Source organism: Bombus vosnesenskii, unplaced genomic scaffold (assembly GCF_011952255.1).
Source record: "Bombus vosnesenskii isolate JDL3184/JDL3185 unplaced genomic scaffold, Bvos_JDL3184-5_v1.1 scf7180000013267, whole genome shotgun sequence".
NCBI classification, from domain to species: Eukaryota; Metazoa; Arthropoda; class Insecta; order Hymenoptera; family Apidae; genus Bombus; species Bombus vosnesenskii.
Window position 1 is genome coordinate 3,519,621 of NW_022882927.1, and position 24,144 is coordinate 3,543,764.

The 24,144-nt window shown below is 36.6% G+C and overlaps 5 protein-coding genes and 1 long non-coding RNA gene across 7 annotated transcripts; 4 read left to right on the plus strand and 2 right to left on the minus strand.

Moving 5' to 3' along the window:
* Positions 1–75: 75 nt before the first annotated feature.
* LOC117230606 (protein Skeletor, isoforms B/C) lies at positions 76–15,388 on the plus strand. Of its 2 annotated transcripts, XM_033488204.1 has the most exons (15): positions 76–4,862; positions 4,976–5,150; positions 5,220–5,401; positions 11,624–11,820; positions 11,892–12,000; positions 12,081–12,319; positions 12,427–12,595; positions 12,673–12,784; positions 12,941–13,077; positions 13,391–13,526; positions 13,594–13,783; positions 13,849–13,949; positions 14,073–14,327; positions 14,779–14,886; positions 14,966–15,388. In XM_033488204.1, the coding sequence occupies exons 1-15, from the start codon at positions 516–518 to the stop codon at positions 15,151–15,153; spliced, it is 6,645 nt and encodes a 2,214-aa protein (XP_033344095.1). In that variant the 5' UTR covers positions 76–515; the 3' UTR covers positions 15,154–15,388. The 2 variants fall into 2 exon arrangements, with proteins under 2 accessions (XP_033344095.1, XP_033344094.1); XM_033488203.1 differs by lacking the exons at positions 76–4,862; positions 4,976–5,150; positions 5,220–5,401 and adding an exon at positions 10,935–11,087 and having other exon boundaries at positions 11,601–11,820.
* On the plus strand, positions 6,999–8,744 carry LOC117230623 (luciferin sulfotransferase-like). Its single transcript, XM_033488239.1, has 5 exons — positions 6,999–7,450; positions 7,527–7,623; positions 7,697–7,998; positions 8,212–8,306; positions 8,370–8,744. Exons 1-5 carry the CDS (start codon positions 7,264–7,266, stop codon positions 8,661–8,663), a joined length of 975 nt encoding a protein of 324 aa, XP_033344130.1. The 5' UTR covers positions 6,999–7,263; the 3' UTR covers positions 8,664–8,744.
* LOC117230618 (putative ankyrin repeat protein RF_0580) lies at positions 8,745–9,941 on the minus strand. Its single transcript, XM_033488232.1, has 4 exons — positions 9,788–9,941; positions 9,489–9,728; positions 9,300–9,427; positions 8,745–9,038 (listed from the first exon to the last, which is right to left on the minus strand). The coding sequence occupies exons 2-4, from the start codon at positions 9,569–9,571 to the stop codon at positions 8,776–8,778; spliced, it is 474 nt and encodes a 157-aa protein (XP_033344123.1). The 5' UTR covers positions 9,572–9,728; positions 9,788–9,941; the 3' UTR covers positions 8,745–8,775.
* LOC117230627 lies at positions 15,311–20,105 on the minus strand. Its single transcript, XR_004492812.1, has 2 exons — positions 19,942–20,105; positions 15,311–16,458 (listed from the first exon to the last, which is right to left on the minus strand). It is a non-coding gene; the product is annotated as an uncharacterized LOC117230627 (long non-coding RNA).
* Positions 17,303–19,726, plus strand: LOC117230615 (luciferin sulfotransferase-like). Its single transcript, XM_033488227.1, has 7 exons — positions 17,303–17,366; positions 17,443–17,646; positions 18,215–18,311; positions 18,396–18,552; positions 18,656–18,776; positions 18,920–19,014; positions 19,237–19,726. Coding segments are annotated over exons 1-7 (987 nt in total). The 5' UTR covers positions 17,303–17,365; the 3' UTR covers positions 19,549–19,726.
* LOC117230607 (DDB1- and CUL4-associated factor 10) lies at positions 20,099–22,944 on the plus strand. The gene is made up of 5 exons (XM_033488205.1): positions 20,099–20,738; positions 20,816–20,929; positions 21,016–21,385; positions 21,461–21,676; positions 21,756–22,944. The coding sequence occupies exons 1-5, from the start codon at positions 20,539–20,541 to the stop codon at positions 22,875–22,877; spliced, it is 2,022 nt and encodes a 673-aa protein (XP_033344096.1). The 5' UTR covers positions 20,099–20,538; the 3' UTR covers positions 22,878–22,944.
* Positions 22,945–24,144: the final 1,200 nt, after the last annotated feature.

Below are 24,144 nucleotides of genomic sequence, written 5' to 3' on the forward strand. Positions count from 1 at the left end.
ACGTGACCGATCATAATCTTTCGTTCTGAATTGCGATTGGTGTAGTTTGAACGAATGATACATTGAAGATACATGTGAATTGTACCCTGTAGCGGGAATACAACGCAGAATATTACCGCTAATTTACGGTTAAGTTTTCAGAGAAATGTAAACAATAATCGAAGTGTTTGTTATAAAACTTTGTTATCATTGAAACATTACACACGGTAAATATAGCGTGACGATTATAAAAATAATCTTTCCTGACACGTCATAATTCTTGAATTGTGCTAGAAAGTTTTTCTACAATCAAGAGAACTAGATTTTGCCTCACAATTGAATTCGTTTACAATAGCGTCCTAACCTCTATCTTGCATCGTACTCTTGAAGGAGATTGTGCTGCCGTAATTGAAGAAGGATGGCTAATTTTCCGAATGTTTATAGACAACTTTCTTTAAGGGATCAGTTTATTGTTAAAATGTGACACTGTGTTAAACTCAGAATAAAAGATGACAAGGCACGTATAGTTTGTGATTATGGAGTATGACTCTGCATCGAACTGTGAAGGTCATCTGCAAGATTTCGAAGCTTCAGAAGATCTCCCGCGTTTAAGAGAAATACAAAAACTTGAATGTTCAACCTGTACTACAAGTTCTACACCATGGCATTCTCTGCAGGTTGTGGCACCGCAGCCAAAGATCAAACTGGGTCCAACAAGCAAAAGTCTTTCGTCTCAGGTAATGGAATATTACCACAAATATTCTCAAAATACAAATTTGGATCAATATTTTTCGTTGCCTACGTCTAGTACATCACCAGAAGCAAATAAATGTTACTATAGTATATACGAAGTAAATCCTAAAGTAGAGGCTAACAGACAAGATTGTATAGGAGAGGAGTATAATTTAAAGACTTGTGTGCCCAGAGAGAGAAGAAGATGGGTGAGACCACCCCTTATTGGCCAATCCTCGAACGCAGAGTCATCATCTAGATATGCTCAACCATTGTCAAATCCAGAATCTCCATCGTCTGATTTAAAACATGTTACATCAGAGACAATTCTAGAAGAGAAAAATGAAAATCAGGAGATTTTAACAGAAAGCATAGAAAGGAAAATATCTTCTCCAACTTCTAGTATTGCTTCCCATAAGCCACTCGAATGGGATAGTGGAGCAGATGTTGGTTATTTTAATCTAGTACCCAGTAAACAAAATGATAAGAAATTAAGTACAATAGAACGCATGGCTTTAGCTAGAGGTTGTTCTGCCGCTTTAAGATTGGATCCAGAAGGTACTACGGAGTCGGGAATTTCTGGGAAGCTCGTGGGAGTTCAAAAAAATTCAACCACTTCTATGGTTCCCAATGCTAATTCCACACCATTCAATCTGGGAGATGCTTCAGGATCAGAAAGTGAGATTGAAATTACTCCGATTGTTAAGAATCATTTGCCAGGTATAATAACGGGAAACGATATAAAGTCCAATGAAAAATCTCTTCCTAAGGATCTCAAGCAGCAAGATGCTTTTGTGCATTATTCAAAAAAGGAGCACAACTATGATACTCCAAAATCAACGTTTGTATCCAAGGTCCCTCTTGTAAAACCCACAGGTGAGATAAGAAAGCTAACAAGCAAACAAAATACGAACAAAGAAAATATATGCCCTCTCACGTCGCCTTTAAAAAAGAGCACATCCATGAATACGTTAATTATACCAGCCTCTAAATTACCGTTGAAACGAAGTCAAAGCGAGTTGAATTTGTACGCTAGGGATAAGAGCAGAGCAGCGTTGCCACTAATTTTTAACTCTTCATCCTCTATCGCGACTATTGTAAATAAACCTTCCACTTGTGATAAACTTATACAGACGAGTCTATGCACTTATACTCAAGAATCCGTTGGCGTGCAAGTCTCGGTTCTCGATGAAGAGAAGCCGCCGTTACCAAAGAGAGGAACTAGTTTGCAGAAGGATTCGACATTAATGTTAAAGAATCCAAAGGGAACGTACAAAGTTCAGAATTGGAGGAAGCATGAAGCCAATGAAACACGAGATGTTGGAGTAAACGAGCGTAGTAAGAAAGTAAAGCCGCGATACTGTAATTCGGAACCATCTCAGAATGGTTCTGCGAGGCATACGCCTCAGCCTGACGGTGTAGGGAATATAACTGGCAGAGCAAATAGTTTCGAGTATTTCCCTGGTCACGTATACGAGAACGTTCCTAATGGAAGCGGTAGCCATATCTCATCTTCGGAGACCGGAAGGTCTCATTCTACTCTACCTAATACCAGCTCCAGTATTAACGAGAAGCTATGGGGAGAGTCGAATAGCTTGGTGAAGGATCTAGAACGGAGCGTAAATATATTAAAAAGTCTCGTCGATGCGAATAAATGCGACAAGGAAGTTAAGAAAAGACTGATACATCATGTAGTCAAGAGATTGATCACTGCCAAATATACAGACGACAAAATCGAACATAATCTAGAAGACAATGTTCCATGGAATCCTGACGATGCTAGGAGCAGAGTGTACGGTAGGGAAATACTCCAGGCTTTAACGAAAAAGCATAATACCAGCGATTCTTCAGGTAACTGGAATTTGCAGAAGGAAATAACGCAAAGAAAACCCATGAGGAATGGAAGAGGCATTACGAAAGATATTACGTTAGAAAGTAGCAGTGATAAAATAGATAAGAATACGGACAGAACAGAAACTGACGGACGAAAAGCGAGGATGGGTCTTAGATCCGACGATTGTCATCGGAGCAACGATACTATTACCGATCCAGACAAGAGCGAAAGCTCTGAATGCTTTTTACCTCAAAGAAATCGCAAAGGCAACAAAATGCAAGATATATTTTGTACAAAAGAAAGATGTAAAATTTCTCAGAGAGATTCGACGATGACGACAACGGCGACGACGACGACGACGACGACGACGGCTACTCCTCCTGATCATAACCGAATGTTGTTGGACGCGGTTGTGAACAACAGAAGACCCATCGTTCGTTCAAGCAATGCAGGAGAACGTGACGATTGGAGATTGCTCACTACATTTTCAGAAAGACAATTCGAACTTAAAAAGTGCGGCAGTTCTGACTCCGGAGACTCGAAATTGGTTAGCTATGCCGAGATGGAGAAAAGAAATCAATTGATTTGGATCACGAATGAAATCAGTCATTTATGTAATTTGAAGAAATTGTTAGAAGAGTCGCGAAGGCCGGAAAGATCACGAACGTCTCCAAAGAAATCGAGGTCAGGAAACTGCAAAAGGAAACCGATGGAGTCGCTGACGCATGTACATGATTTACCTAATGGTAAGGATTATTTGCAAAGGAACGGATCAGATACACAAGCCGATTCAGTGGAAGAGCCATGGTCATCTCATTGCAATTTAGCAACGTGTCAACTTTCCAGTAGATCAAATAGTATTATCCAACGTATTAAAAAGCGAAACAGTTGCGCACAAACTGCGACTAACATTACCAGTGCCCTCTCGAAAACTGGCGGTGAGATCGTGTCTGCTTCTAATCTACACAATTCCAGAATTAAGTTAGTCAGTACTGGGATGCAAACTGTCTCTCAAGAAATATCTACAGCTTCTGCTATGGTGCAGTCAGAAATCGTGCATTATGTCCAGTGTTCGGCGCATAGTGCGCTGCACTTCCAAAACAATCACAAATGCAACGAACAAGCGAATCAATGCTTAAAGTATCACGCCATTCAAAATGTAGTTACCACTTGCATGCAATGTTTACAGGAGCAGAAGGATCGATCGAGCAGCGTCCAGAAAGTGCATACGAATATAGAAAACTTTCGAGAGGAGAGTCCAGTTGGCTCACAGGGATTGTCTGATCAGATGAATAGTAACTCCTCGTCTGAGGTAATGCATCATTGTGCGAACAAGGAAGTCCAGACGAGTTCACTTAAGCAAAAAGAAACGAAGAATCAAATAAACGCCTCGAGGTCAAAGTCGTGTGACTGCAAATGTGACACTAAAAAGGTAGTGTCCAAAGGATGTCAGTCGTGTGCATCGCCAATAATTGCATTGGAAAGTAACAATGCCCCTAAGTGCGACGAATGTCAGAAGAAGATATTCCATGCACGTGACAGAGATGAGGGGAATTCGAAAGAATGTAGTTGCACAACGGTGTGCGAATGCGATAACGACCACTCGAAGAAAGGTCGGGCACCAATGAGATATAGTTCAAAGTATTATCAGAATAATAATGGATACGTATCGAGTTTGAATCAAAATAGCCGCATCAAGTTGTGCGGATGTTCGAGCGATTGTGTCTGCGAGAACAGTCGCGAACCGGAAATGCAGAACGCGAAAGGATTCTGCAGTTGCCATTCAAATGGGAGAACTCAATACAATGGGTCTCGCTATTCTCGCGCGGAAGTGGAAGACTGTTCGACTCAACCGTGGCCTTATTGCGTTACTAATGGACAAGTTAACGAAACTGCACAGTACAAAGTACAAAGTAATGTAAAATGCAACTGCGAGAAAGATTGTTTTTGTAATAATCGAGCGAAAAATAGCGAAGAATTGTTGCGTGGCAGAGCCTGCAACAACGGAAAACCAAATTACGTGGACGAGGCGAATCAAACTAGTGATTCCGATATAAATTGTAAATATTGTCGTTGCTGTGGCACGGCATATCAAAGCGTCAAAAACTGTAGTTGTTATCAAACGTATCCAAAAGCCATTGCGTACGAATTGTCGTTCGCAAAGGAAAATGGCCAGAAAAATGATAATCTGGGTGCGTTTTTAAAAGTGCCATTATCGAATTATACTGTTAACGAAGTGAAAACGGATGGCTGTGTTTGCAACATGATTAAAAAAGTTAGCTCGAAGAAAAATTCTCCGCAAAAATGTACTTTACAGGTAAGTGGGCGCTATATATAGGGTGTCCTGCAACATGTGGACAATATTTCAGTCAATGTAATGCAAATAATAAAATCGCATAATTATATATAACAATGTTTTATCGATTTTAGGATTATTTGTGTAAGAATAAAGCGGATTTTGTAAATAATGCAGAAACGCGTCGGCAATACATGTCGGAAATATCTCATCTGCGACAATTAAGAAAGGAAAAACGAATACAGTTGTTGGCAATGGCGACTACGTCGAATGTTTTAAAATCACCGAGAGCTTCTTCTAAACCAACAGGTAAGGATTTTCATTTTTTCATTTCTTTATCGTTTACATTCTTATTGCCTTTATAACCTTTGTATTCAGTTTACGCACAGAAAAAGATGAGCAACGAGGAAATGAGGGAGAGGTTGCGCAAACGGTATCTTCGTTTGAACGAGGTGCGACAGAAACGACGGCAACAGGAGAAGCAAGAAGAAGCGCGACGTAATAAACTTATGGCCAAAATCTTTTGTAAGAAATTACAGCAAAAAGTACTGAGGGGCCAAGTAGATCTGTCTCAAAGCGTTAGCGTTATATCCAACATGTAATGTTAAAGAAATGTTTGCGCGTGCGTAGTTTAAATGTCAATTGCAGTCTGATGATCGAACAGACGATAGAAGAACGTACAAACTATCTCGCATTTCAGGCTGAGAGGATCATTAAAGATATTTGTTTCTAGAATTCTCTCCATGAATCTTACTTTTATTTACAATAATGCATAATATATACTAGCATTGTGTTAATGTTTACTTTATAGGATACACATGAACGTCTAAGTTTATGACATAAAGTTTATTTAGGCATTTGTGTGTAACGAAGATTAGAGCGATAACATAGTGACTTAGATGATCCAGAAGTTTTTGATATAGATCTAAGAATTAAGATATCATAATGCGTTGTTCTGCAAATTTGTGCCTACAATTTATATTTAACATTGAATTTAAGAAACTTTGTCTTGCCAATATATTTTCATATCAAAAATACGTAGTACTGCTCGTTTTAATGCAGTCGTTCCATTAAAATTCAATATGTTACCCAATATTTTGAGCTCAACGTTATCTAAATCTATCGATACATTGATACAGTGATCGCAAACAAGAGGTACTTTGTCATTCTTGATTGCTCTTGCTAAATTTATTATTGTTACCTTGTCAAGGTAGTTGGAATATTTTTGAATTAAAATCGCTACCTATTTTTTCAAAATTATAATGGAAATTTCCAGATTTACTGCGCTTTAAGCGAGCGTCACTATATATATATAGATAGGAAACGTTGCACGTATGTTAAATCTCGCATGTTAAATATGATAATATAATAACGATAATTGTCATTTTCGTGGAACAATAGTAAATTCACAGCGTTAGAATCTCACATTTTACTGGTAAGATGTTTCGAAAACGAAAACTTCCTGCGTCGAGGAAGCGCACGATTGAGAATGGATCGCCTGATCGTGGCAAACTGAAATGCTTTAAGATGATGAAAGTAGTTATTAGTACCTGAATTACAGTACACAACTTTTTACCGCTCGTAAGACTTAGATAATATAGTCTCTTAAATTTTTATCTTCAATATTTTACCTTTTTGTATGATGATTATACTCATTTGGTTAATAAAAATAAAGAATCCATATAGGGACAGTTCTCCCGTTATTTTATTCTCGTATCTCACACATACTGTGCTAAATTTAAGAAAAAAGATCAGCAACTTCTACGTGTGCAACGCGGCTGATTTCTCTTTCAACATTCTATTTTTTATCATTCATTCAATGTCCTTGGTCGCTAACTCGAAAGCGTGTAAAAGAACAAAACGTCGCTGGAAAATTGTCTTGTTTCCCTCTATTCACGACGGTTTATATTCATATAATTTGTCTAATGAAACACGTTTTTTTTGTCATCTGCAAAATTATCGACATTCCACGTCGGAGAACAAATGAACGCTCGAGAAGAGCTATGCTTGCAGAGCAAGGTAGAAAGAAAAAAACCGTGTAAAATCGACAATAACCTTGTTCTAGTAAAGTAATGCCGAAAGAAAAACCTCTCAACGATATTATCTCGTTTGTCCCAATTGCTGCTTAGTCGCTCTATATAAGAATATGCACGGATTTCGAAGTAGTCGATTTCCTATTCAAACTGGGAACGTATCTCGTTCGATATATTCGCGATACAATAAGATATCGATCTTTGATTCGAATGCCAGCACATTCGATAATCTTTGCAAAATCAGTCCTCGCGTCTTTGATCAACGATCATTACAGATAAAACATTCGAGTGAATTTTTATGTTCAATCCTTTTTAAAGAAAGCGCGTAAAACGAAAAGCAGCCGTGTTTATCGATTAAAATACAACTTTATAGGATATAGCGTTTTAAAATGACAACTCTTCGGACCGATGACTTGGACCAAATTCTACAGGACCAATTTACAAATGAATTTCGTATTGGATACACCAAAGTGCGCGGTTTTTGTTTACCAACGAGATACGAAGTTTTTGCAGACGTAATTGAAAACTTCGAAGTCAAGAATGACGATATTTGGGTTTGCAGTTTTCCAAAGACTGGTACATCTTAGTCAATCTTATTAAGTCATAAGAGGGTATAAAAGGTTACATTTTAATTTGAACGACGTAACTATAGGAACAACATGGACTCAGGAAATGATCTGGAACGTCGCAAATAATTTAGACTTTGAAGGAGCCAAAGTTCACTTATCCGAAAGGTTCCCCTTTTTTGAGTAAGTTAACGAAGCGAAGTGATCGATGATTTTTATAGATATTAAAAATAATACAAATTATGTGTTCTATTAGGTACTCCGTACTTTTTGATTATTTGCCTTACACAAAAATTCATCCGGAAGTGCAGTTACCTCTGTCAACTGTGGATAGCGTGGAGTATACGAAAAATAAAGCTTCTCCAAGATTCATCAAAACTCATTTACCTTTTGATTTACTTCCACGCCAGATTCGGACAGGCGAGAAAAAGCCGAAGATTATTTACGTGGCGAGAAATCCAAAAGATACCTGCATCTCTTATTTTCATCATTGTCAAATAATAGAAGGTTATCGTGGCAATTTTCCCGATTTCTGTCGCCTTTTCCTAGCAGATAAACGTACGTGCATGTTATTACAATTGATGATAAAAGATAACACGTAGATAAAAGAGACATAATTAGCGATTTTAAAATTCGATATCCATCAATTCCGTACTGATCGATTCTGTGCCACTAAAATTGACATTTTATTCGATCGTGAAATTTGATATGTATTTTTGCTCCTCGTATGAATTATATAATAACTTTATCATGGAATTATTATTTTTGTAGTGAGTTATACTTCATATTGGGACCACGTTCTCGACTTCTGGAAGAAGCAGACCACTCTCAATATGTTATTATTGAAATACGAATATATGATAGCTGTAAGTAAACTTGAACAGTTGCAGTTGCTTCGAGGATACGAATATCCTTTTTGTAAAATTTAGGACTTGCCTGGTGCGATAAGGAAGTCAGCTGCGTTCCTTGATAGAACTCTGACTGACGCTCAAGTAAAAGTATTGGAGGAACATTTGAAGTTTGCCAGTATGAAGAAAAATCCAGCTGTGAATCAGGAGGATGTGGTTCGAAGGAACAAGGAGCGGAATAAAATCACCGTTGAAGGTTCGTTTATCCGAAGTGGTAAAGTCGGTGAGTGGAAGGAGAGATTGCCCGACAACGTGATCCAAGAATTTGACAGATTAACAAATGAAAGATTTTCTCCGTACCATCTCAATTTCTGAACGACGTTGTACGTATATTTATACATTTTTAAAAATTGAAAAACGAAATGTATTATATTAAGAATGGAAAAAGCTTTGTAATACGGGGGAAAACAGTGTTATAATAAAAATATCAATCAATGCTATAATATCTTTTTGGTTCGAGGCATCGAAGAATGTTCGGCATACTGGTTCTACAAAGTTGTCCAATTGTGGCCTTGGTTGAAGGTGTAACAACGCTCATATCGCTTCCTCTTTCGATTAATATAATCGCTGCGTCCCTTTTTCTCCATAAAATTGCTATTTGGAGGGCGATGAAACCCATATTGTCCCGTATATTGACGTCAGCCCCGTGATCCAATAAAATCGAGAGAATGTCCACGTTCGAACTGTATACTGGACAAATGATTCTTAATAAATACTTAGTAGACTACGATTTTTACGTACTTGTGTGAAATTTAAGTATAAAGAAAATCATAAAATGCATATAACATGCAAATATATATAAAATATCGAAAGTAAGATAATTTTTACAATTTCATTATAACGTTTAATAGAATAAAAGAACGTCTATTTGAATCCTATTTTGTTAGTTGTGCTCATAAAAATTGACAGTCTAAATTAATCTTAATCGTTCTTCACTTTGATTTCTTTCACCTGAGACCATAAGCGGTGTTCTTCCCTGTACGTCTTTTTGATTTATTGAAACGCCGTGATCTAAAAGAAACGTTACATTCTTCGATCGTTCTGCTACAATCGCATATTGAAGACAAGTCCAACCTCTTCTACAAGTGTACATTTATTAGAAATAAAAGCACAGATATTTATATTAATTGTACGACCTACATATCCACTTTTCCAGGATCTGCCCCCTTCTTCAAAAGAATCTGTAACATTTCTGGATTTCTGGATACGTAAGAGGCGTACATAAGAGCAGTCCTAGCCCAAGGTTGAGTAGTAGTATTGTCCAGATCAATTGAATTTTTCTCTAACAAAAACGATAAGATCTGCAGATCACCGCGATCGATAGCTGCCGTGATAGGCGTTTTTAAATTTGGCGTAGGATAATGTAGATCTATCGATAGACTACAATTATAGCAACAGTTATTAACGACAGATATAATCGGTATAATTCGTTTACTCACATTTTCGTTAAAAAATCTTTGATCTTTCTTACTGTAGCGAATCTGAGAAGCCATATGAATTGCTCCTCGACCGAATCTATAAATCATAAGATGTTATTTCGAGGAATTAAGAATCATATCAGTATAATATCTTACCATTTATCTGACGATTAAATTCTGTGTTCAACATTGTCGAGATAATGAAGTGTTTGAGTTTTTAGTAAACATACTGTTAAGAGTTATTTACTTTGTATTGCGCCGGCTCTAAATCGATCAAACATCATGTACGCATACATGTATGTACATGCCAACGTTGAATTTAAACGCGAAATACACGCCTTACAAATATTTTTCTCTCTAACCCACTAAAAAGATAACGTTAACGAGTTGACATTTCATTCGCAATTCTTTTTTACTTAATTTACATTAACGAATTCCGATTGAGAAGGAATTTTAAAGATTTGTATAATATCTGTTCTTTAATTATTTCACTTTATTATAGAATTTTATAAACGAATTTTGTACAATCTGAAGTACAATACATACTTCTCAATAAACGTAATATTGTAATAGTACTGCAATGATCTTTCTTTAATTATATAGAAATGTTGTATGACCTGGAATACGTAAATGGCATTCCTGTCTCAGTAAAAATCAACATTAATTGTATTAAACAAATCCGAACTTTGATAGTTGCAATGTTAATAAAGAACCGTAATATTATAATCCTGAGCTCGCAAACGTGCATTTAGAAACAAATAAGTAACCTCGGCATAGCGCGCTACAGCGGATGCTGTTTAGCCATTCAACCGACAACTTTATTTTTCCTCTCTGACTTGCATTCCATTTTAGAGTACCGGAAAGACAGGAGTCCAACGACACTGTCCCTCCAATTCGACACGTTGAGAGAACCCGTGAGCCGTAGACATTGAAACGCGTTTGAGGCACCTCCAGTACACGCACACTTTCTCTTCGAGACAGGAACACGTGCCAAGGTGGCTGGAGAGCGGTATAGTAAGCCGTTCGAACACTCAAAGTCTACTTTCTAAAGACGGTGGCCAGAACAAGTCGGAACCGCGTCCATTGCAGTGACTGTGTGCTCTGTCGTTCTCTTCTCGGGGCTTCGTCGCCTGACTTGCGATCGAGCTTTCGTTTTTCCATGAATCTTAGTGGCGACAGAACTAAAATCGAATCGTTCAGGAACAAGACCTGAGGCATTTCCAGCAATCCAAGGAAGATGAAGTGATGGCAGATGTTACGAGGAGGTGGATAGCGCCTGTTCTTGTCACACTTTTGACATGTGTACTGTTTCCTGTCTGTGGTATGTTTCTCAAAATTGTCGATTATACGAGGGAATCGTATGTTCTGACAGTGAATCGATGGATAATAATTCGAGCAGTGAACGCGGCGTCGAATGACGTTCCTTGACCGTGCGTTGAGATCTCCGCCTGTCAAACGTGGTTTGTGATGGTTTTAGGAAATTTTCGAGATATTCGAGTCAAATATGACAAGTATATCAGCTTCGATCAGTTGTTAATATCAATCGTTCAATCAGTCAAATAGCCATACATCAAATGTAACAGCAATGGTTTTATATTTTCTAGATATTTAATACACAGCTAAATATTTAACGTATTGGTGTAAGGAATATTTAACAAGTTAATGCCATTAAGCGTCCGTATTGCGTAAACACGATCATAATGAAAACAGTGATCTATATTGTAAAGTTTAATTTTCCTTACTTTCTCTCGTGACCGTGATTCGGAACAAAGAACTTCTAAGTGAGTAATCATTTTCTAACCATAGCGTGATTCACGATGAAACGAAATCATAGGTCTCGATGAGTCGGATCACGAGGAATACAGAGGGAAATACCTTGGGAAGTTGAACGCGTATCATCATCAAGTAGCTGGTGACGTTTACGTCGTTGACGAGTACACGTTGTTGCTAACTTCCTTTAGCTACGATGGCAATGGAGCCGACACCTTTTTCTGGGCAGGTGCGTCGAATCGACCTGGTCCACAAGGCTTCATCGTACCGGATGAATGGGGCAAGTCAGTTTGTTTCGGTGTAACAGAAACCTTGAGATGAAAGTACGCGATTTAAAGATATCTTCTTGTTTCAGAACGAATGTCCTCGATCGGTACTTGAATAAGGATTTCACTCTTACTTTACCGGATAATAAAAGAATAACGGATATAAAATGGTTCGCTGTGTACGATTTGAGCAGCCAGGTATATCGTATAACAGTAATTACAGTTGTTTCAACGTTAGTATATCATTGAGATAACCGTAAAAAAAATATTTTTCTCAGAATACGTTTGGCGACGTGTACATTCCCGACGAATTCGATCCACCAGTACCGCAAAAGATTTCTCAATTAACAAAACGATCACACGGAGTATCTTCAGGGTCCATCGTAATTCTGGATTCGAAAACCATAAAAATACCAGAATTTACATACGATGGGCAGGGAACAGACACGTATTTTTGGGTTGGACTTGGTCCACAGCCTAACAGCAAAGGGACGAAAGTACCCGACGAGTATGGCTAGTAAGTAATCATTAGAAATTTTCAAACGAATAGATTTTTCAATTGGTTAATTCTATTCTCAACAAGTAGATTTTCTCAGCTAATCTTGTTTTCTTGCGTTCCATCAGCCTGGAATCAATTCGCGCCTACAAGGAAGAAGATATAACGATTCAATTACCTGGAGACATGACTGTTTTCAATATCGACTGGTTAAGTATCTTCGACGTGAAAACTAAAACCAGCTACGGCTCTGTCATAGTTCCGGATGGATTAAACGTACCTCCTTCGTTAGTAAAAGTAATCAATTTTTCCAGTCTTCGATAGTTTATCGAAATGAAACTTTGCGTACTAGTAATCGATCTATCAAAGTACAGGTGATCAAGCACACGCAGACTCTACCAAATTGCATTCAACTCCACAAACGATTTCAAATCGGTTGGGAAATTTTTGGTCCACAGATCACTATCCAATTAGCAGGACAAGTTAGTAAGTATAGTTAAAACCATGTTCAGTTATCTTGTAGCAAACTTAATATTCGAACAAAGGTATTTGAAAAATGATTATTCGAATGACGTATCATCTTGTTTGACCAGATGTTGAATTAATTACGCGTTGGTATAATACGACGTTAATTAACCTTAGGTGAAGATGAATACATGGCGTTCGGTCTCTCTGGTTCCGAAACTTCTAGCCAAATGGAAGGCGCGGATGCTGTGATTGCTTATGTGGACGGTACTCGAGGCTACGCTGTGGATTATAACATCACTGCGAAAGCACCAGTACGTAAATACCAAGAACATTATCAACACTTATGATACATTACGAGACACTTGTTAATTTTAAACGCAAACTTTAACAAAGTTGATCTGCAATAAAATCTTCAAAACATGGCATAACTTACAGTTAGTTTTCCTTATACTACAACGCAGTTAATAGAAAATTATGTAAATTCAGTTTGTAATTATTACATCCATTTATGCCTAACTCCAATATTCTATACTATCCATGAGCAAGTGTCTCGAGTGACTTGTAGGATGTACTATAAATAAAAGTAAAGCAAAAAGAATAATTGTTTTCCTATTTCACCAACAGTGTGGAAAAGTTCTCGGCCAATACAGGGGAGTTTGCAGGGATGAACTATTCGGGGGTTTAGATAATAACCAGATGTATACTGCTGTTAGAGAAGATGGAATTAGTATCGTTACATATAGACGTACTCTCAACTCATGTAAGTTAGCACATAAAATAGAAGCGAAGTGCCGAAGTGGAATTATATGGGACACTTTATATCGTAGCTGATCCAGGAGATAAAGAGTATCCGACGAATAGACCAGTTTACGTGATATGGGCTTTGGGAAGATTGGATGAAAATAAAGAGCCGACTTTCCACGATGTATATCCTAAGAGCGATCTGAAGTTAGAACTAGTTCCTGAAGAACCGGAGAACACGTGCATGGATTTTACGGAAACAAATGAGAAACTAATGTAAGTAACACGCTGATGATTTATATTTATACAGATGCTACTAATTGGAAACTTTATTTTGACAGAGAACCTTGGGAGAAGACAGAGATATTTGATAGAAGTATTCGGTCGTTTAGAGCTACTATTGGCCCGTCTGGGGGCAAAAAGGGCTATCAAGGAATTACAGGTTTGATTTAGAGTTCGAGATATTTCGAATATTTTGATTATATTCATTAATGGAGAATGCGAATATTTCTTCATTTATGGGATACTTAATATCAAGCAATATATTAGTTTGTTCAATTCGTAGGACAAACGTCTACAGGTTTGGCATGGTACATCGAGGGTCAGTTGGTACCCAAACTATATTTGCGTCGGGGATTGACGTACAATTTCCGTGTTCACGGCGGAAATAATCCTCACAGTCCGAATTTGTACCACCCATTGATTATAACTAATGAACCACACGGTGGATATGATAAACTCAGTGATGCGGCGCAAAGTAAAATCAGAGTTTTGGCGGGTGTTGAGTTCACCAGAAGAGGACAACCGAGACCAACCGCAGGTCCCTAGTAAAATATTTGTACACCTGGTCCTGTTTTTACACGATCAATTGATTCTCGAAAAAAAGAAAGAAACACGCGATAAAAAGGATAGGAGAGATTGCAAGAGTGAGAACTTAGAACAAATTTTTATTTCATTTTATTTAATACATTATTTTCGAGCAAATCCTGTAAAAATCTTCGATTGAATTTTTATTTAATTTTTAGTCATATTTCAACGTATTTCTTATTTTATAAACTTACAAAGACAATAATTTACGAAAGGAAGCTTCGAGTGTAAAGTGTCAAACGAATATTTTCTAAGGATGTGCCGTTTCAACCGCGTCAAATGAAATTATATCCTGTAAAAAGAGGATCGTGTATTTTCCTCAATCTGTGTAAAAACAGAACCGGCTGTAATCGAAGTTATTTCGAAAAAAGATACGTAATGCCGGAACAATTTATTCCTTTTAGTTGGGCCACTTTGCTTAAGCAAACACGGTGCCCGAGACAGAAGACTAGATGATGATTTTATGACGTTTAAACAATTTAATAGAACATTAGTGAGTACGTGTGAACCAGGTAAAAAAATATAAAGTTTCTAATTCTTTTTTTTTCTTTTATAAATAAGTGTTTCTTCATTCACTGTCATTTCTTGTAGGTGAAGGCGGAGTGCTAGAAATTACACCGAACTCTACCTGGCCAGATATCGTTTATTACAATTCATTTACCCATGCAAATATGGGCTGGAAGATATACATACTGGATGCTTATTCGAAAAGCATCGCTGTTACTCAACGATTATCGTTACTTGCAGGAATAACGGCTGTGTTTTTTCGTTTGTTATAAATATAGATATAGGTTACTAAGATTAGTCGTACCTTTTTATTATACAAGCGTAAATTGACTGATTTTAGTAAATAGATCTAGAACGAAGAATTTCATCTTCCATCACACGTGCAGGCGGAATGTTTCGTTCCTAAACTAGAAATGAATCAAAATCGCAGAGAGATCAATGCATTCGAATGTGCGAATTTATTGTAATTTTTTTTATTAATAAATACCATCTTAGTCGTACGATGAATTTCCAATTGTAATATTTAATGATAATGTTAACTTGTTAAGAAACAAATTCTTAAAAAATATAATCTACTTTTAGCATTTTTAGAATATATATACAGAGTAAAATACAAATTTAGAATATATATGTATACATGCAATCTTCACCTTCGCTTGCCTTTTGGTTTTGCGGTGACCTCCAGTTTACATTGTGCAAACATGCACATAAACAACAGTAGTAATCCATCATTAAGAAGAACTATGTTTAAAATCGAACAAGAAAACTGTGGTGACTAAGTAACAAACTACATATCCAAATCTACCCTTGTAATCTAAATATGTACTTTGCATTGCCTTGTGTCCTCTTTGATTGTGCGTTTTTCCATTACTTAGACGTAACAGCTCCTTTTATTAGCACTTTTCTATTTTTTTCTCTGCCTCTTCCTTCTTTCCTCTAATTGTTTTGCCTATTCCAATCTTTATCCCTCATCTTTCAGCGACTCTTCCACGCTCCTCATACTTGCCATCCCTTCAGCGTCTCCAGCTCTTTTCCACATAGCTCGCGTCACCTCTTATTTTTTTCTTTGCAGTATCTATTCTTTTTTTCCTTGTTTCCGGATCTCAATCTATTTTCCTCCTTTGCTCATTCCTCTTTGTGTAACCTGGTCAATCTAGCACTATTATTTTTCCATATCTCTGAACGTATTTAGGTTCTCAGATCTTATTTGCTCTGTCTTATTCTTCCACCTGCATCTATCTGTTACTTCCCAAACTTTCCACATCTCCTTCCCTTCACTTTCAAACCTCTCTACCTCTTTCTCCGAGTACCCACACCTTCTAAAATATTCTTCCTTTCCTTTTCCCCATCTCGTCCATCGGCATCTATCTTCCTCTTCTTTTCCTTCCTGCCAACATTCCTTTACCAACATACTGTATTCTCCCTCATTGACTCCTTCGTCGTATCTTGCAGCTGTTTTTCTTAAACCTATCCTCATCCTGTCTCTTTATTTCCTCTCTTATTGTACATATTGCGTTGATGTATTTTTATCCACTCTCATAATCAATCTCAAGTATTCGTTGTAGATATCAATGTATCTAGATAATGGAATAAATAAAATCAGAAAAGTTTTATGAAAGTTCGTTAGCCAGTAGAAAGAGCCATAGAATAACACTAGCAGTTCGTCCTTGAACATTGGCGAGTGATAATCGATTCAAGCCCAAAACTGCAGCCGCAGCAATCGATCACGTGCATGTTTTCCTTATATCTACATAAATCGTCTATAAGAGTTCAGGAAACAGAATTCGTAAGATCGTTTATTGTTTGTCTACAACATGCATCGAATATAGGGAAAGACAGCGAATAAGGAAGATAGAGGGATTGAGAGTCATAACAGTTGCAAAAGATTAAAAGCAATGAGACAACACTAATGCGACAAAAAAAGAATTCCTATATTCTTTGAGATTTAAGTACATTACTTAACATATACGAGTATTGGTGCATTTAGTTGGAAAGCGTAAACTTTCTCCAGAGAGAAATCTGTTACGAGAAAGTTAATAAATCGAAATCATCTTGGAATTACATCTTTCTAGCATTCTATATTTTTATGAAAATAAAATCGTTTTAAATAAAACAAAATTTCTATCAGTTTGTAATATACAAACTTAACAGAACAAGAGACGCAGTTTCTTTCTAAGATGATTGCACAATATTGTCCAACGACTGAACAACCAACCGAGCAACATACTTAATTTTCATCGATTTATCCATAATAATTACCTATTAATGCACAATATTATAGCCATCATTACCATATACGTATATTAAGTGGAAATGCTCAAGAATCGAAAGTTGTTTCCGTTTAAAAAAGAGAAAACTGGTCTGTCAGTGGACCGAGAAGGTACCAATAAGTCCGTGATCCTCATTTCATTTCAGACTGCAGGACGATTAACATCCCCGTTCGTGTGTCAGTGTTCGATTTCTTTCTAACGAAATTGTATACCAAGTAAGTTGTTCAATTTACATGGATTTGGGCGAAAATTTGCACGATTTTGTCGTTACATCGAGTATAATCTTTGCAGTGGACAACAAATTTCTTAATTTCACCACGATCGAAGGAGATGTAGGACGAAGATTGGATAAGATGTTTGGCGTGAAACCTAGTTTCCTAAGAGTAGAACCAGGCCATTGTTTATTACCACCCCAATTCGTTTTTCATGGGGCGAATATCAGGGATATGGAAATCTATGACGATGATGTGTGGATGATTTCATATCCGAGAACTGGTAAATTTCGTTCAAATCTATATTTTATGTTTTATATTTATACAGTGTGTCCTAGGTTTTAGTGACGAAACTTTGCCAGTATATTACAACTAGGGGGAATAAATGTTACATAAACATAGGTCGTTTAAAACTTTATTAAAAACTTACGACAAAAGTACGCATTATATTTATACGAGCTGTGTTTACTATCTCAGATTGTTAAAAGGAACACGATATTCTTGTAGCGCTCCCAGAATTAACAAACACTCCGTCTCAAAATATCCATCATTCTTGATAATACAAGACTGACAGCGGTCGAAAACGGAACTTTTTACTCTGTGAAGTTCATCTTTATTTTGCCTCATTTCTGTAAACGCATCATTAATTTTCTTTATCGATTGATCACGTGAACTCGTATTTGGAATCTTTGTCATAATTTTTTAATAAAGCTCTAAACGACATATGCTTATATAATATCTTTTTCTTTTTCTAATTCATAAAATATGTATAATGGGAAAATTTAGCCGCTAAAATCCGGGGCATCCTGTATAATGACATGAATTTTTATCAATTTTTGAATTCATTGCAGGTAGTCATTGGGCACAGGAAATGGTATGGTGTATCGCAAATAACTTCGATTACAAAAGTGCTGAAACTCTGTTTCTTTTACGTAACCCGTTGCTCGAGTACGTTTTATTAAAAAAAAAAAAAAAGAAACAATTTTCATGAAGGATTTTCGTGGATCATGCAATTGAATCTTATTTGCGTAGAGCTTCGTCATTGATGGTCACAGGGGACTCTGTGGAATGGTTTTCGAAGATGGGTGATTCGGTAAAATACGTCATGAAGATGCAACGACCCAGATACGTTAAATCTCACCTCCCTTTCGATTTATTGCCACAGCAAATCCATCAAAAGAAACCAAAAGTACTCAAACATTTTACGATATATTATACTATAATCAACGATCGTGATATGTTATATAAAGGAGCGAAAATATAAATTACGTCGATATTGTGAATTGTTTCAGGTCATCTACGTTGCTAGAAATCCAAAGGATACCTGCGTAAGCTTTTATCATTATTGTAAGAAATTTCATAATATAGTGGGGAGCTTCGAAGAATTTGCTGACTTGTTTTTAGATGACAGTAGTATGTACCGAATATGCATATGTGTATATATATGTTTACATATTTATTACTATAAAAATCTGTCTGTAATTATTACCTATTATTATTAGTATCATGATATCTATATAGCATATATGTTCATTAACAACTACTTTCAATTTAAGTACCATTGACTCCGTTTTGGAATCACGTTTTGAAATTCTGGGCTATAAGAGATCAAGAGAATGTATTATTTTTAACGTATGAAGGAATGAAGAAGGTAATATAGTAATATATTTAAAATCAGACGACTGGTATTCATCCGAATTCATATTTTTGTAAATACAAGTAAAAAAGTAAAATCTAGACATAATATTTTTTATATTTATGCACATTATCTATATCCTATATATTTGTGTGCCTTTAGATTTCTTATAAGCGCATAAAAATTCGCAATCTATTTATAAAGTTAAAAGTAATATCTCAAACAATGATGTTTCAGGATCAAAAGGAAACGATTAGGAGGACAGCAGAATTTCTGGGGAAAACTGCGACAGAGGAACAAATCGCTGATCTTTGTGAGCACTTAAAGTTCACAAAGATGGCAGTTAATCCCGCCATAAATATGGAATTAATTGTTCCACAGAAGGACGTGCCAGAGAATGACAAATTTATAAGAAAGGGCAGAGTCGGTGATTGGAAAAACTATATGTCCGAAGGACTGTCTCAAAGATTCGATAAATGGACCGAAAAGCACTCGGGCGGAAGTGGCCTTGACTTCGACAAACAAACGATTCTTTATGACGAGGACTGAAAATTATCTACCGAAGTGTGTATACTCTAAGTTTAGGTTATACAAGAACCGATATTTGTGTAAAATAATTACATTCGTTTTAACTGTTATACTGTTATTTTTATGTTAATGTACATATGCTTATATAGTTACATAAATCTGTACGTATCGTTGTCGATAAAATATATTAGAAAAATAGCAAAATGTATGTATGTGTGTGTAAACAGAAGTTCAGTATAAATTAATGTTATTTACTCATTAATTATGCCAAGCTCAATGCCATATATACACTTGTTGTACAACCGGTTTTCTAATAATGGGCAGCAACTACAGTTTTTCATACTTAAATGGCTTTCTAACTTCGAGAGAAGAACGGATTTTCGAGGAAATGAAGTACTTGTATGTTTAATTTACCTGAACCTGGAATGTAACGCACTATGGGAATCCTGTTCGAGACTCGCGCTCGAGTTTTCGTTTCGTCGATTCTCAGCGCACGACGTATGTCAAAGCAAAGATGGCGTTGATTCGTGTTGTGTCAGGTGTTTAAAATTTCTTAAAATTATATCGAAGTGTGACATTGGACTGTAGTCGTGACACTTCAGTTAGATATTTAAATCGTTTTTAGTTTTGTGAAAGATCGTCAATTGGAAAAAACGTAAAGGCGTCTGTCAAGAGTCACGTGTAATACTGCCCGATAGTGGTATTTTGCACTTAACCTTAGCCTTCACTCGGTATTCTACGATCGTCTTCAAATCTCGTAAAAATTATTTGGAAAAAAACGTCGATGGTGTATTTTTTATTAGAGAAGAAATCAAAACTTTTCATCAATCGTTTTCCTGGCGATACTAATGACGATCATTTATATCGTATGATAAAAGAAAGGTTTAAAACGAATCCGTAAAGTTAAAGTTCGAACTATGCGCCTTTAAACCGTGTTTACGGAGTATTAGATCTTTTCTGAGTTGCCAAAAATATTTAGTTGGATGCTGGTAAAATTTACACCTGGCTGAAATGCCCAGGATAAAAACCAAACAAGCAAGTAGCCTTTGGTTAAGGCAACGCGAATTGGGTGTACAGTTCTCTTTGGGACATGCTGATCACTTTCATAAAACTCTTTATTCCTCTATACAACCGGTAACTTCTTGGGATCATGCGTTGTCTGCAGCTGCTGCCCATGGTGGAGTTTTTAATCTTGAATATTCCCCAGATGGGTAAGTACATCCATGCTTTTAGTTCTATGAAAAATATTGTATACAATAATAACATAATACTTCTTTTTGTATGACAGCTCTCTTTTGTTGGCGGCATGCGAGAAGAAAAGTATTTTAATGTTTGATCCTTTGAGGAGAAGCTTGATCCATGCGATTGATAATGCTCATAACGATTGTGTTAATTGTGTTAGGTATGTGTAGATCTTGTTTTCTTAAATAATGTAATTTAATTATTGTGGCACTAAATATCTGATAAGAATAACTTTTTTTACAATAGGTTTTTGGACCAACGTATGTTTGCAACATGTTCAGATGATAGTACGGTAGCTCTTTGGGATGCTAGAAACTTAAAGAATAGAATAAGAACTCTTCAAGGTCATTCGAATTGGGTGAAGAATATAGAGTATAGTCCCAAAGATAATTTATTACTGACCAGTGGTTTTGATGGTAGTATATATACTTGGGACATTAATAGTTTCACAGAAAATAGTATTCTTTATACGCGTGTGTTCCATACAAACGGACTGATGCGAACTAGACTTAGTCCAGATGCCAATAAAATGTTAATAAGTACTACTTCTGGATACCTCATCATTATACACAACCTTAAATTAAGCACTTTAACTCAGGACTTGGCAGGATTTAGAGTGCGTTTCATTTCTGGTACTACATCTTCATATCTTATTTAACACACTTTGTATACAAGTTAATTTTTGTTTTAGCCAAATATGTATCGGTTAATGCAATCGTCTCAAACTACAATACCAAACGTGGCAAGTTTCACGCATCTCTTTTCCCATTCTCGTGCACATAACCGAGTAGAATTTTTAACCGATTTCCCTGTTGGCGATGATGCTGAGATAATATCGAGTTTGCAAGTGCACCCTCATGGATGGTGTGCTTTGTCTAGGAATGTCAGTAACGGAGAAAAGTCAGAGGTTGATATTAAGAAGCTTACACAATTGACTTTGGTTACATATATATTTCTTACATTTCATTGATGATTGTATATTCCAGTGGACTTGTATTCATGACATACAAGAGCGTGATGTATCCAGCACAGCGGATCAGGCGAAAGAAGGAGAAGAGACAGCACCGCAGTTTAACGAAGTGCCCGTAGAAGAGTTCGAGGATTTTCAACAACCTCAACCTTCTCGCTCGGGTATAACATCTTCCTTTTTAATAGAAAGTCCAAACAACCGCGTGAGAGTAGTTCATACTACATCCGATACGAGATCGAACGCGGCTGGATTTTCAGATAACGCGCAATCAGCTAGGTCCCCGAGAAATAATTGGCAGTCAGTGTCTCGTAGAGCGTCACGGTCGCAATCGAGGAATTCGCGTTTGGACAGAAATGCGACAAGAGCGAATTTTGGCTCGATCGAAGTTAGTTCTAGTTCAAGTTCGTCTGATTCTCGTGTAAACACGGATAGAGACAATAGACAGGGGGATAGGTACATATACGCCGCTGACATTTATGCGGCTGATGAGAGCATACTGGAAGAAGGTTCTGGTGATCAAGAAAGAGAATCAGGACAGGACTACAGGCCGAGATCAAGTGTTCACCTTAACTACTTAAGACCACGCAATATAATCGAAAATTTTCCTACCGGTAATATAGAGTTACATGTAAGTACGACTGACGTGTGGGAAGCACATGTAGCAATTAGGGAAGCTAGGCTTAGGAGAGAGAGGGATTGGCTTTCTAGATCGAGTAACAATACTGTCGTTATTATCGGTGATAGAATTAGGGTTCAGAATCGGAATAGGCAAGGCCAGCAAACAATGTACGCTATTCCGAGAAACCGTATGATCCATCAAAATACTCCTAGATTAACGCATTACATAGAGGAACCTAACGTTGGTTCCGGTTATATAAAAGAATTATGTTTCTCTGCCGATGGTCGACTAATATGTTCACCGTTTGGTTACGGAGTACGTTTGCTAGGATTTTCTGAAAATTGTTCGGAATTATCTAACTGTGTACCTCCCTATAACGAGTCTATACAGTTGAACGAAATAGCGATAAACACTAGTCACTCTGGCATTGTAGTCTGTACAAAATTTTCTCCAAGGCATTGTTTGCTTGTGTCAGGTTGTCTTAGTGGAAGAATCGTTTGGCATCAACCTGTAGTTTAATAAAATTAATGTCAACTTTTCATTATAGTCTGCCTAGAGAACGTCTTGATGAGATATATTACTTGCCTATATTTCCTTCTTTTTATTTTTCACTTTTTGTTTTCTTTCTTTTTAACGAGGTGAATATCGGGAAATACGAAGATTTTTTTAAATATACAGTTTTTGATATATTTTATTTTTTAGCGTGTTTTGTTATAGATATGATTGAGGTTAGGAAACCCTTTGTTGACGAGAGGTATTGGCGCGCGTAGTTGAGAAAATATACGCGTTGAACATTTGCGTTACTCATTGTTGAGGCTTGTATTTTCTTTGATATTTAGTTCATCATCGCTGTCACTATCACTAGAATATCGAAACGTCTGAGCTGCTTTCTTGTTGAACGGAGTTCGTTTCCATTGTCTAAAGTACTGTCGTCTAAAGTCGTCTTCTATCCTGTCAGGTTTAAAATAATATTCATCATTATTACTATCACTATCGAACATGTCCTTTCTGGATCTTTTAGGTATCGTATATAAGATATTATAAAAAATATATAAAATATAAAAAAAGCTAGTTGATTCGTCTGGTAATGCCATTGAAAGACTGAAATTCGTTTTGACTCGACGATCATCCTACATCGCGAGTTTACGTTAAATGGAAAATAGGATTCCCAAAGATCTATAATTTTCTTTCATCAAAAACATAGTACTGTTTAGTCTACAATACCCATGCGTAAATACGCATAAGATTATCGCTCAGAAAAGTAGACGTATGTCAGACACCTCAAAATAAGTGTTCGGAAATGTGATCAAATTCGGGCGTCTATTTGCCGACACTCGTCCGCAAAGGGTTTTAAGCTAATTATTTGCACGTAGCGTTTTTTATTCGAAACGCGATAAACGTGGTCAAATATAAGTTATTTTATATTGGAATTATCTCTCACTAGTGATTTAAAAAGGAAACAGTCATGACGTTATTTTAAGTACCGTTCAATGAAATTAATTAATTCATCTTGTATATTTAGAAAAGTGATTACTGAAACATAGTATTTTTACTAACAGACGTATATTTCTATTGAAAAATTTTAATATCTCAATAAGTCCACGGCAGAGTACTTTTCGTTTTATATCGCCAGAGAAAACGTAGGAGCAAGAATGCAGAAAACATTCCATCAACTGATCTGTATATTACACACTTTCATAGAATATTGGCGATTGCATTGCCATTTGCAACTGAATATACATTTTGCATTTGTACGTCTTGTTTGGCAATAATCGAAGGAATGATT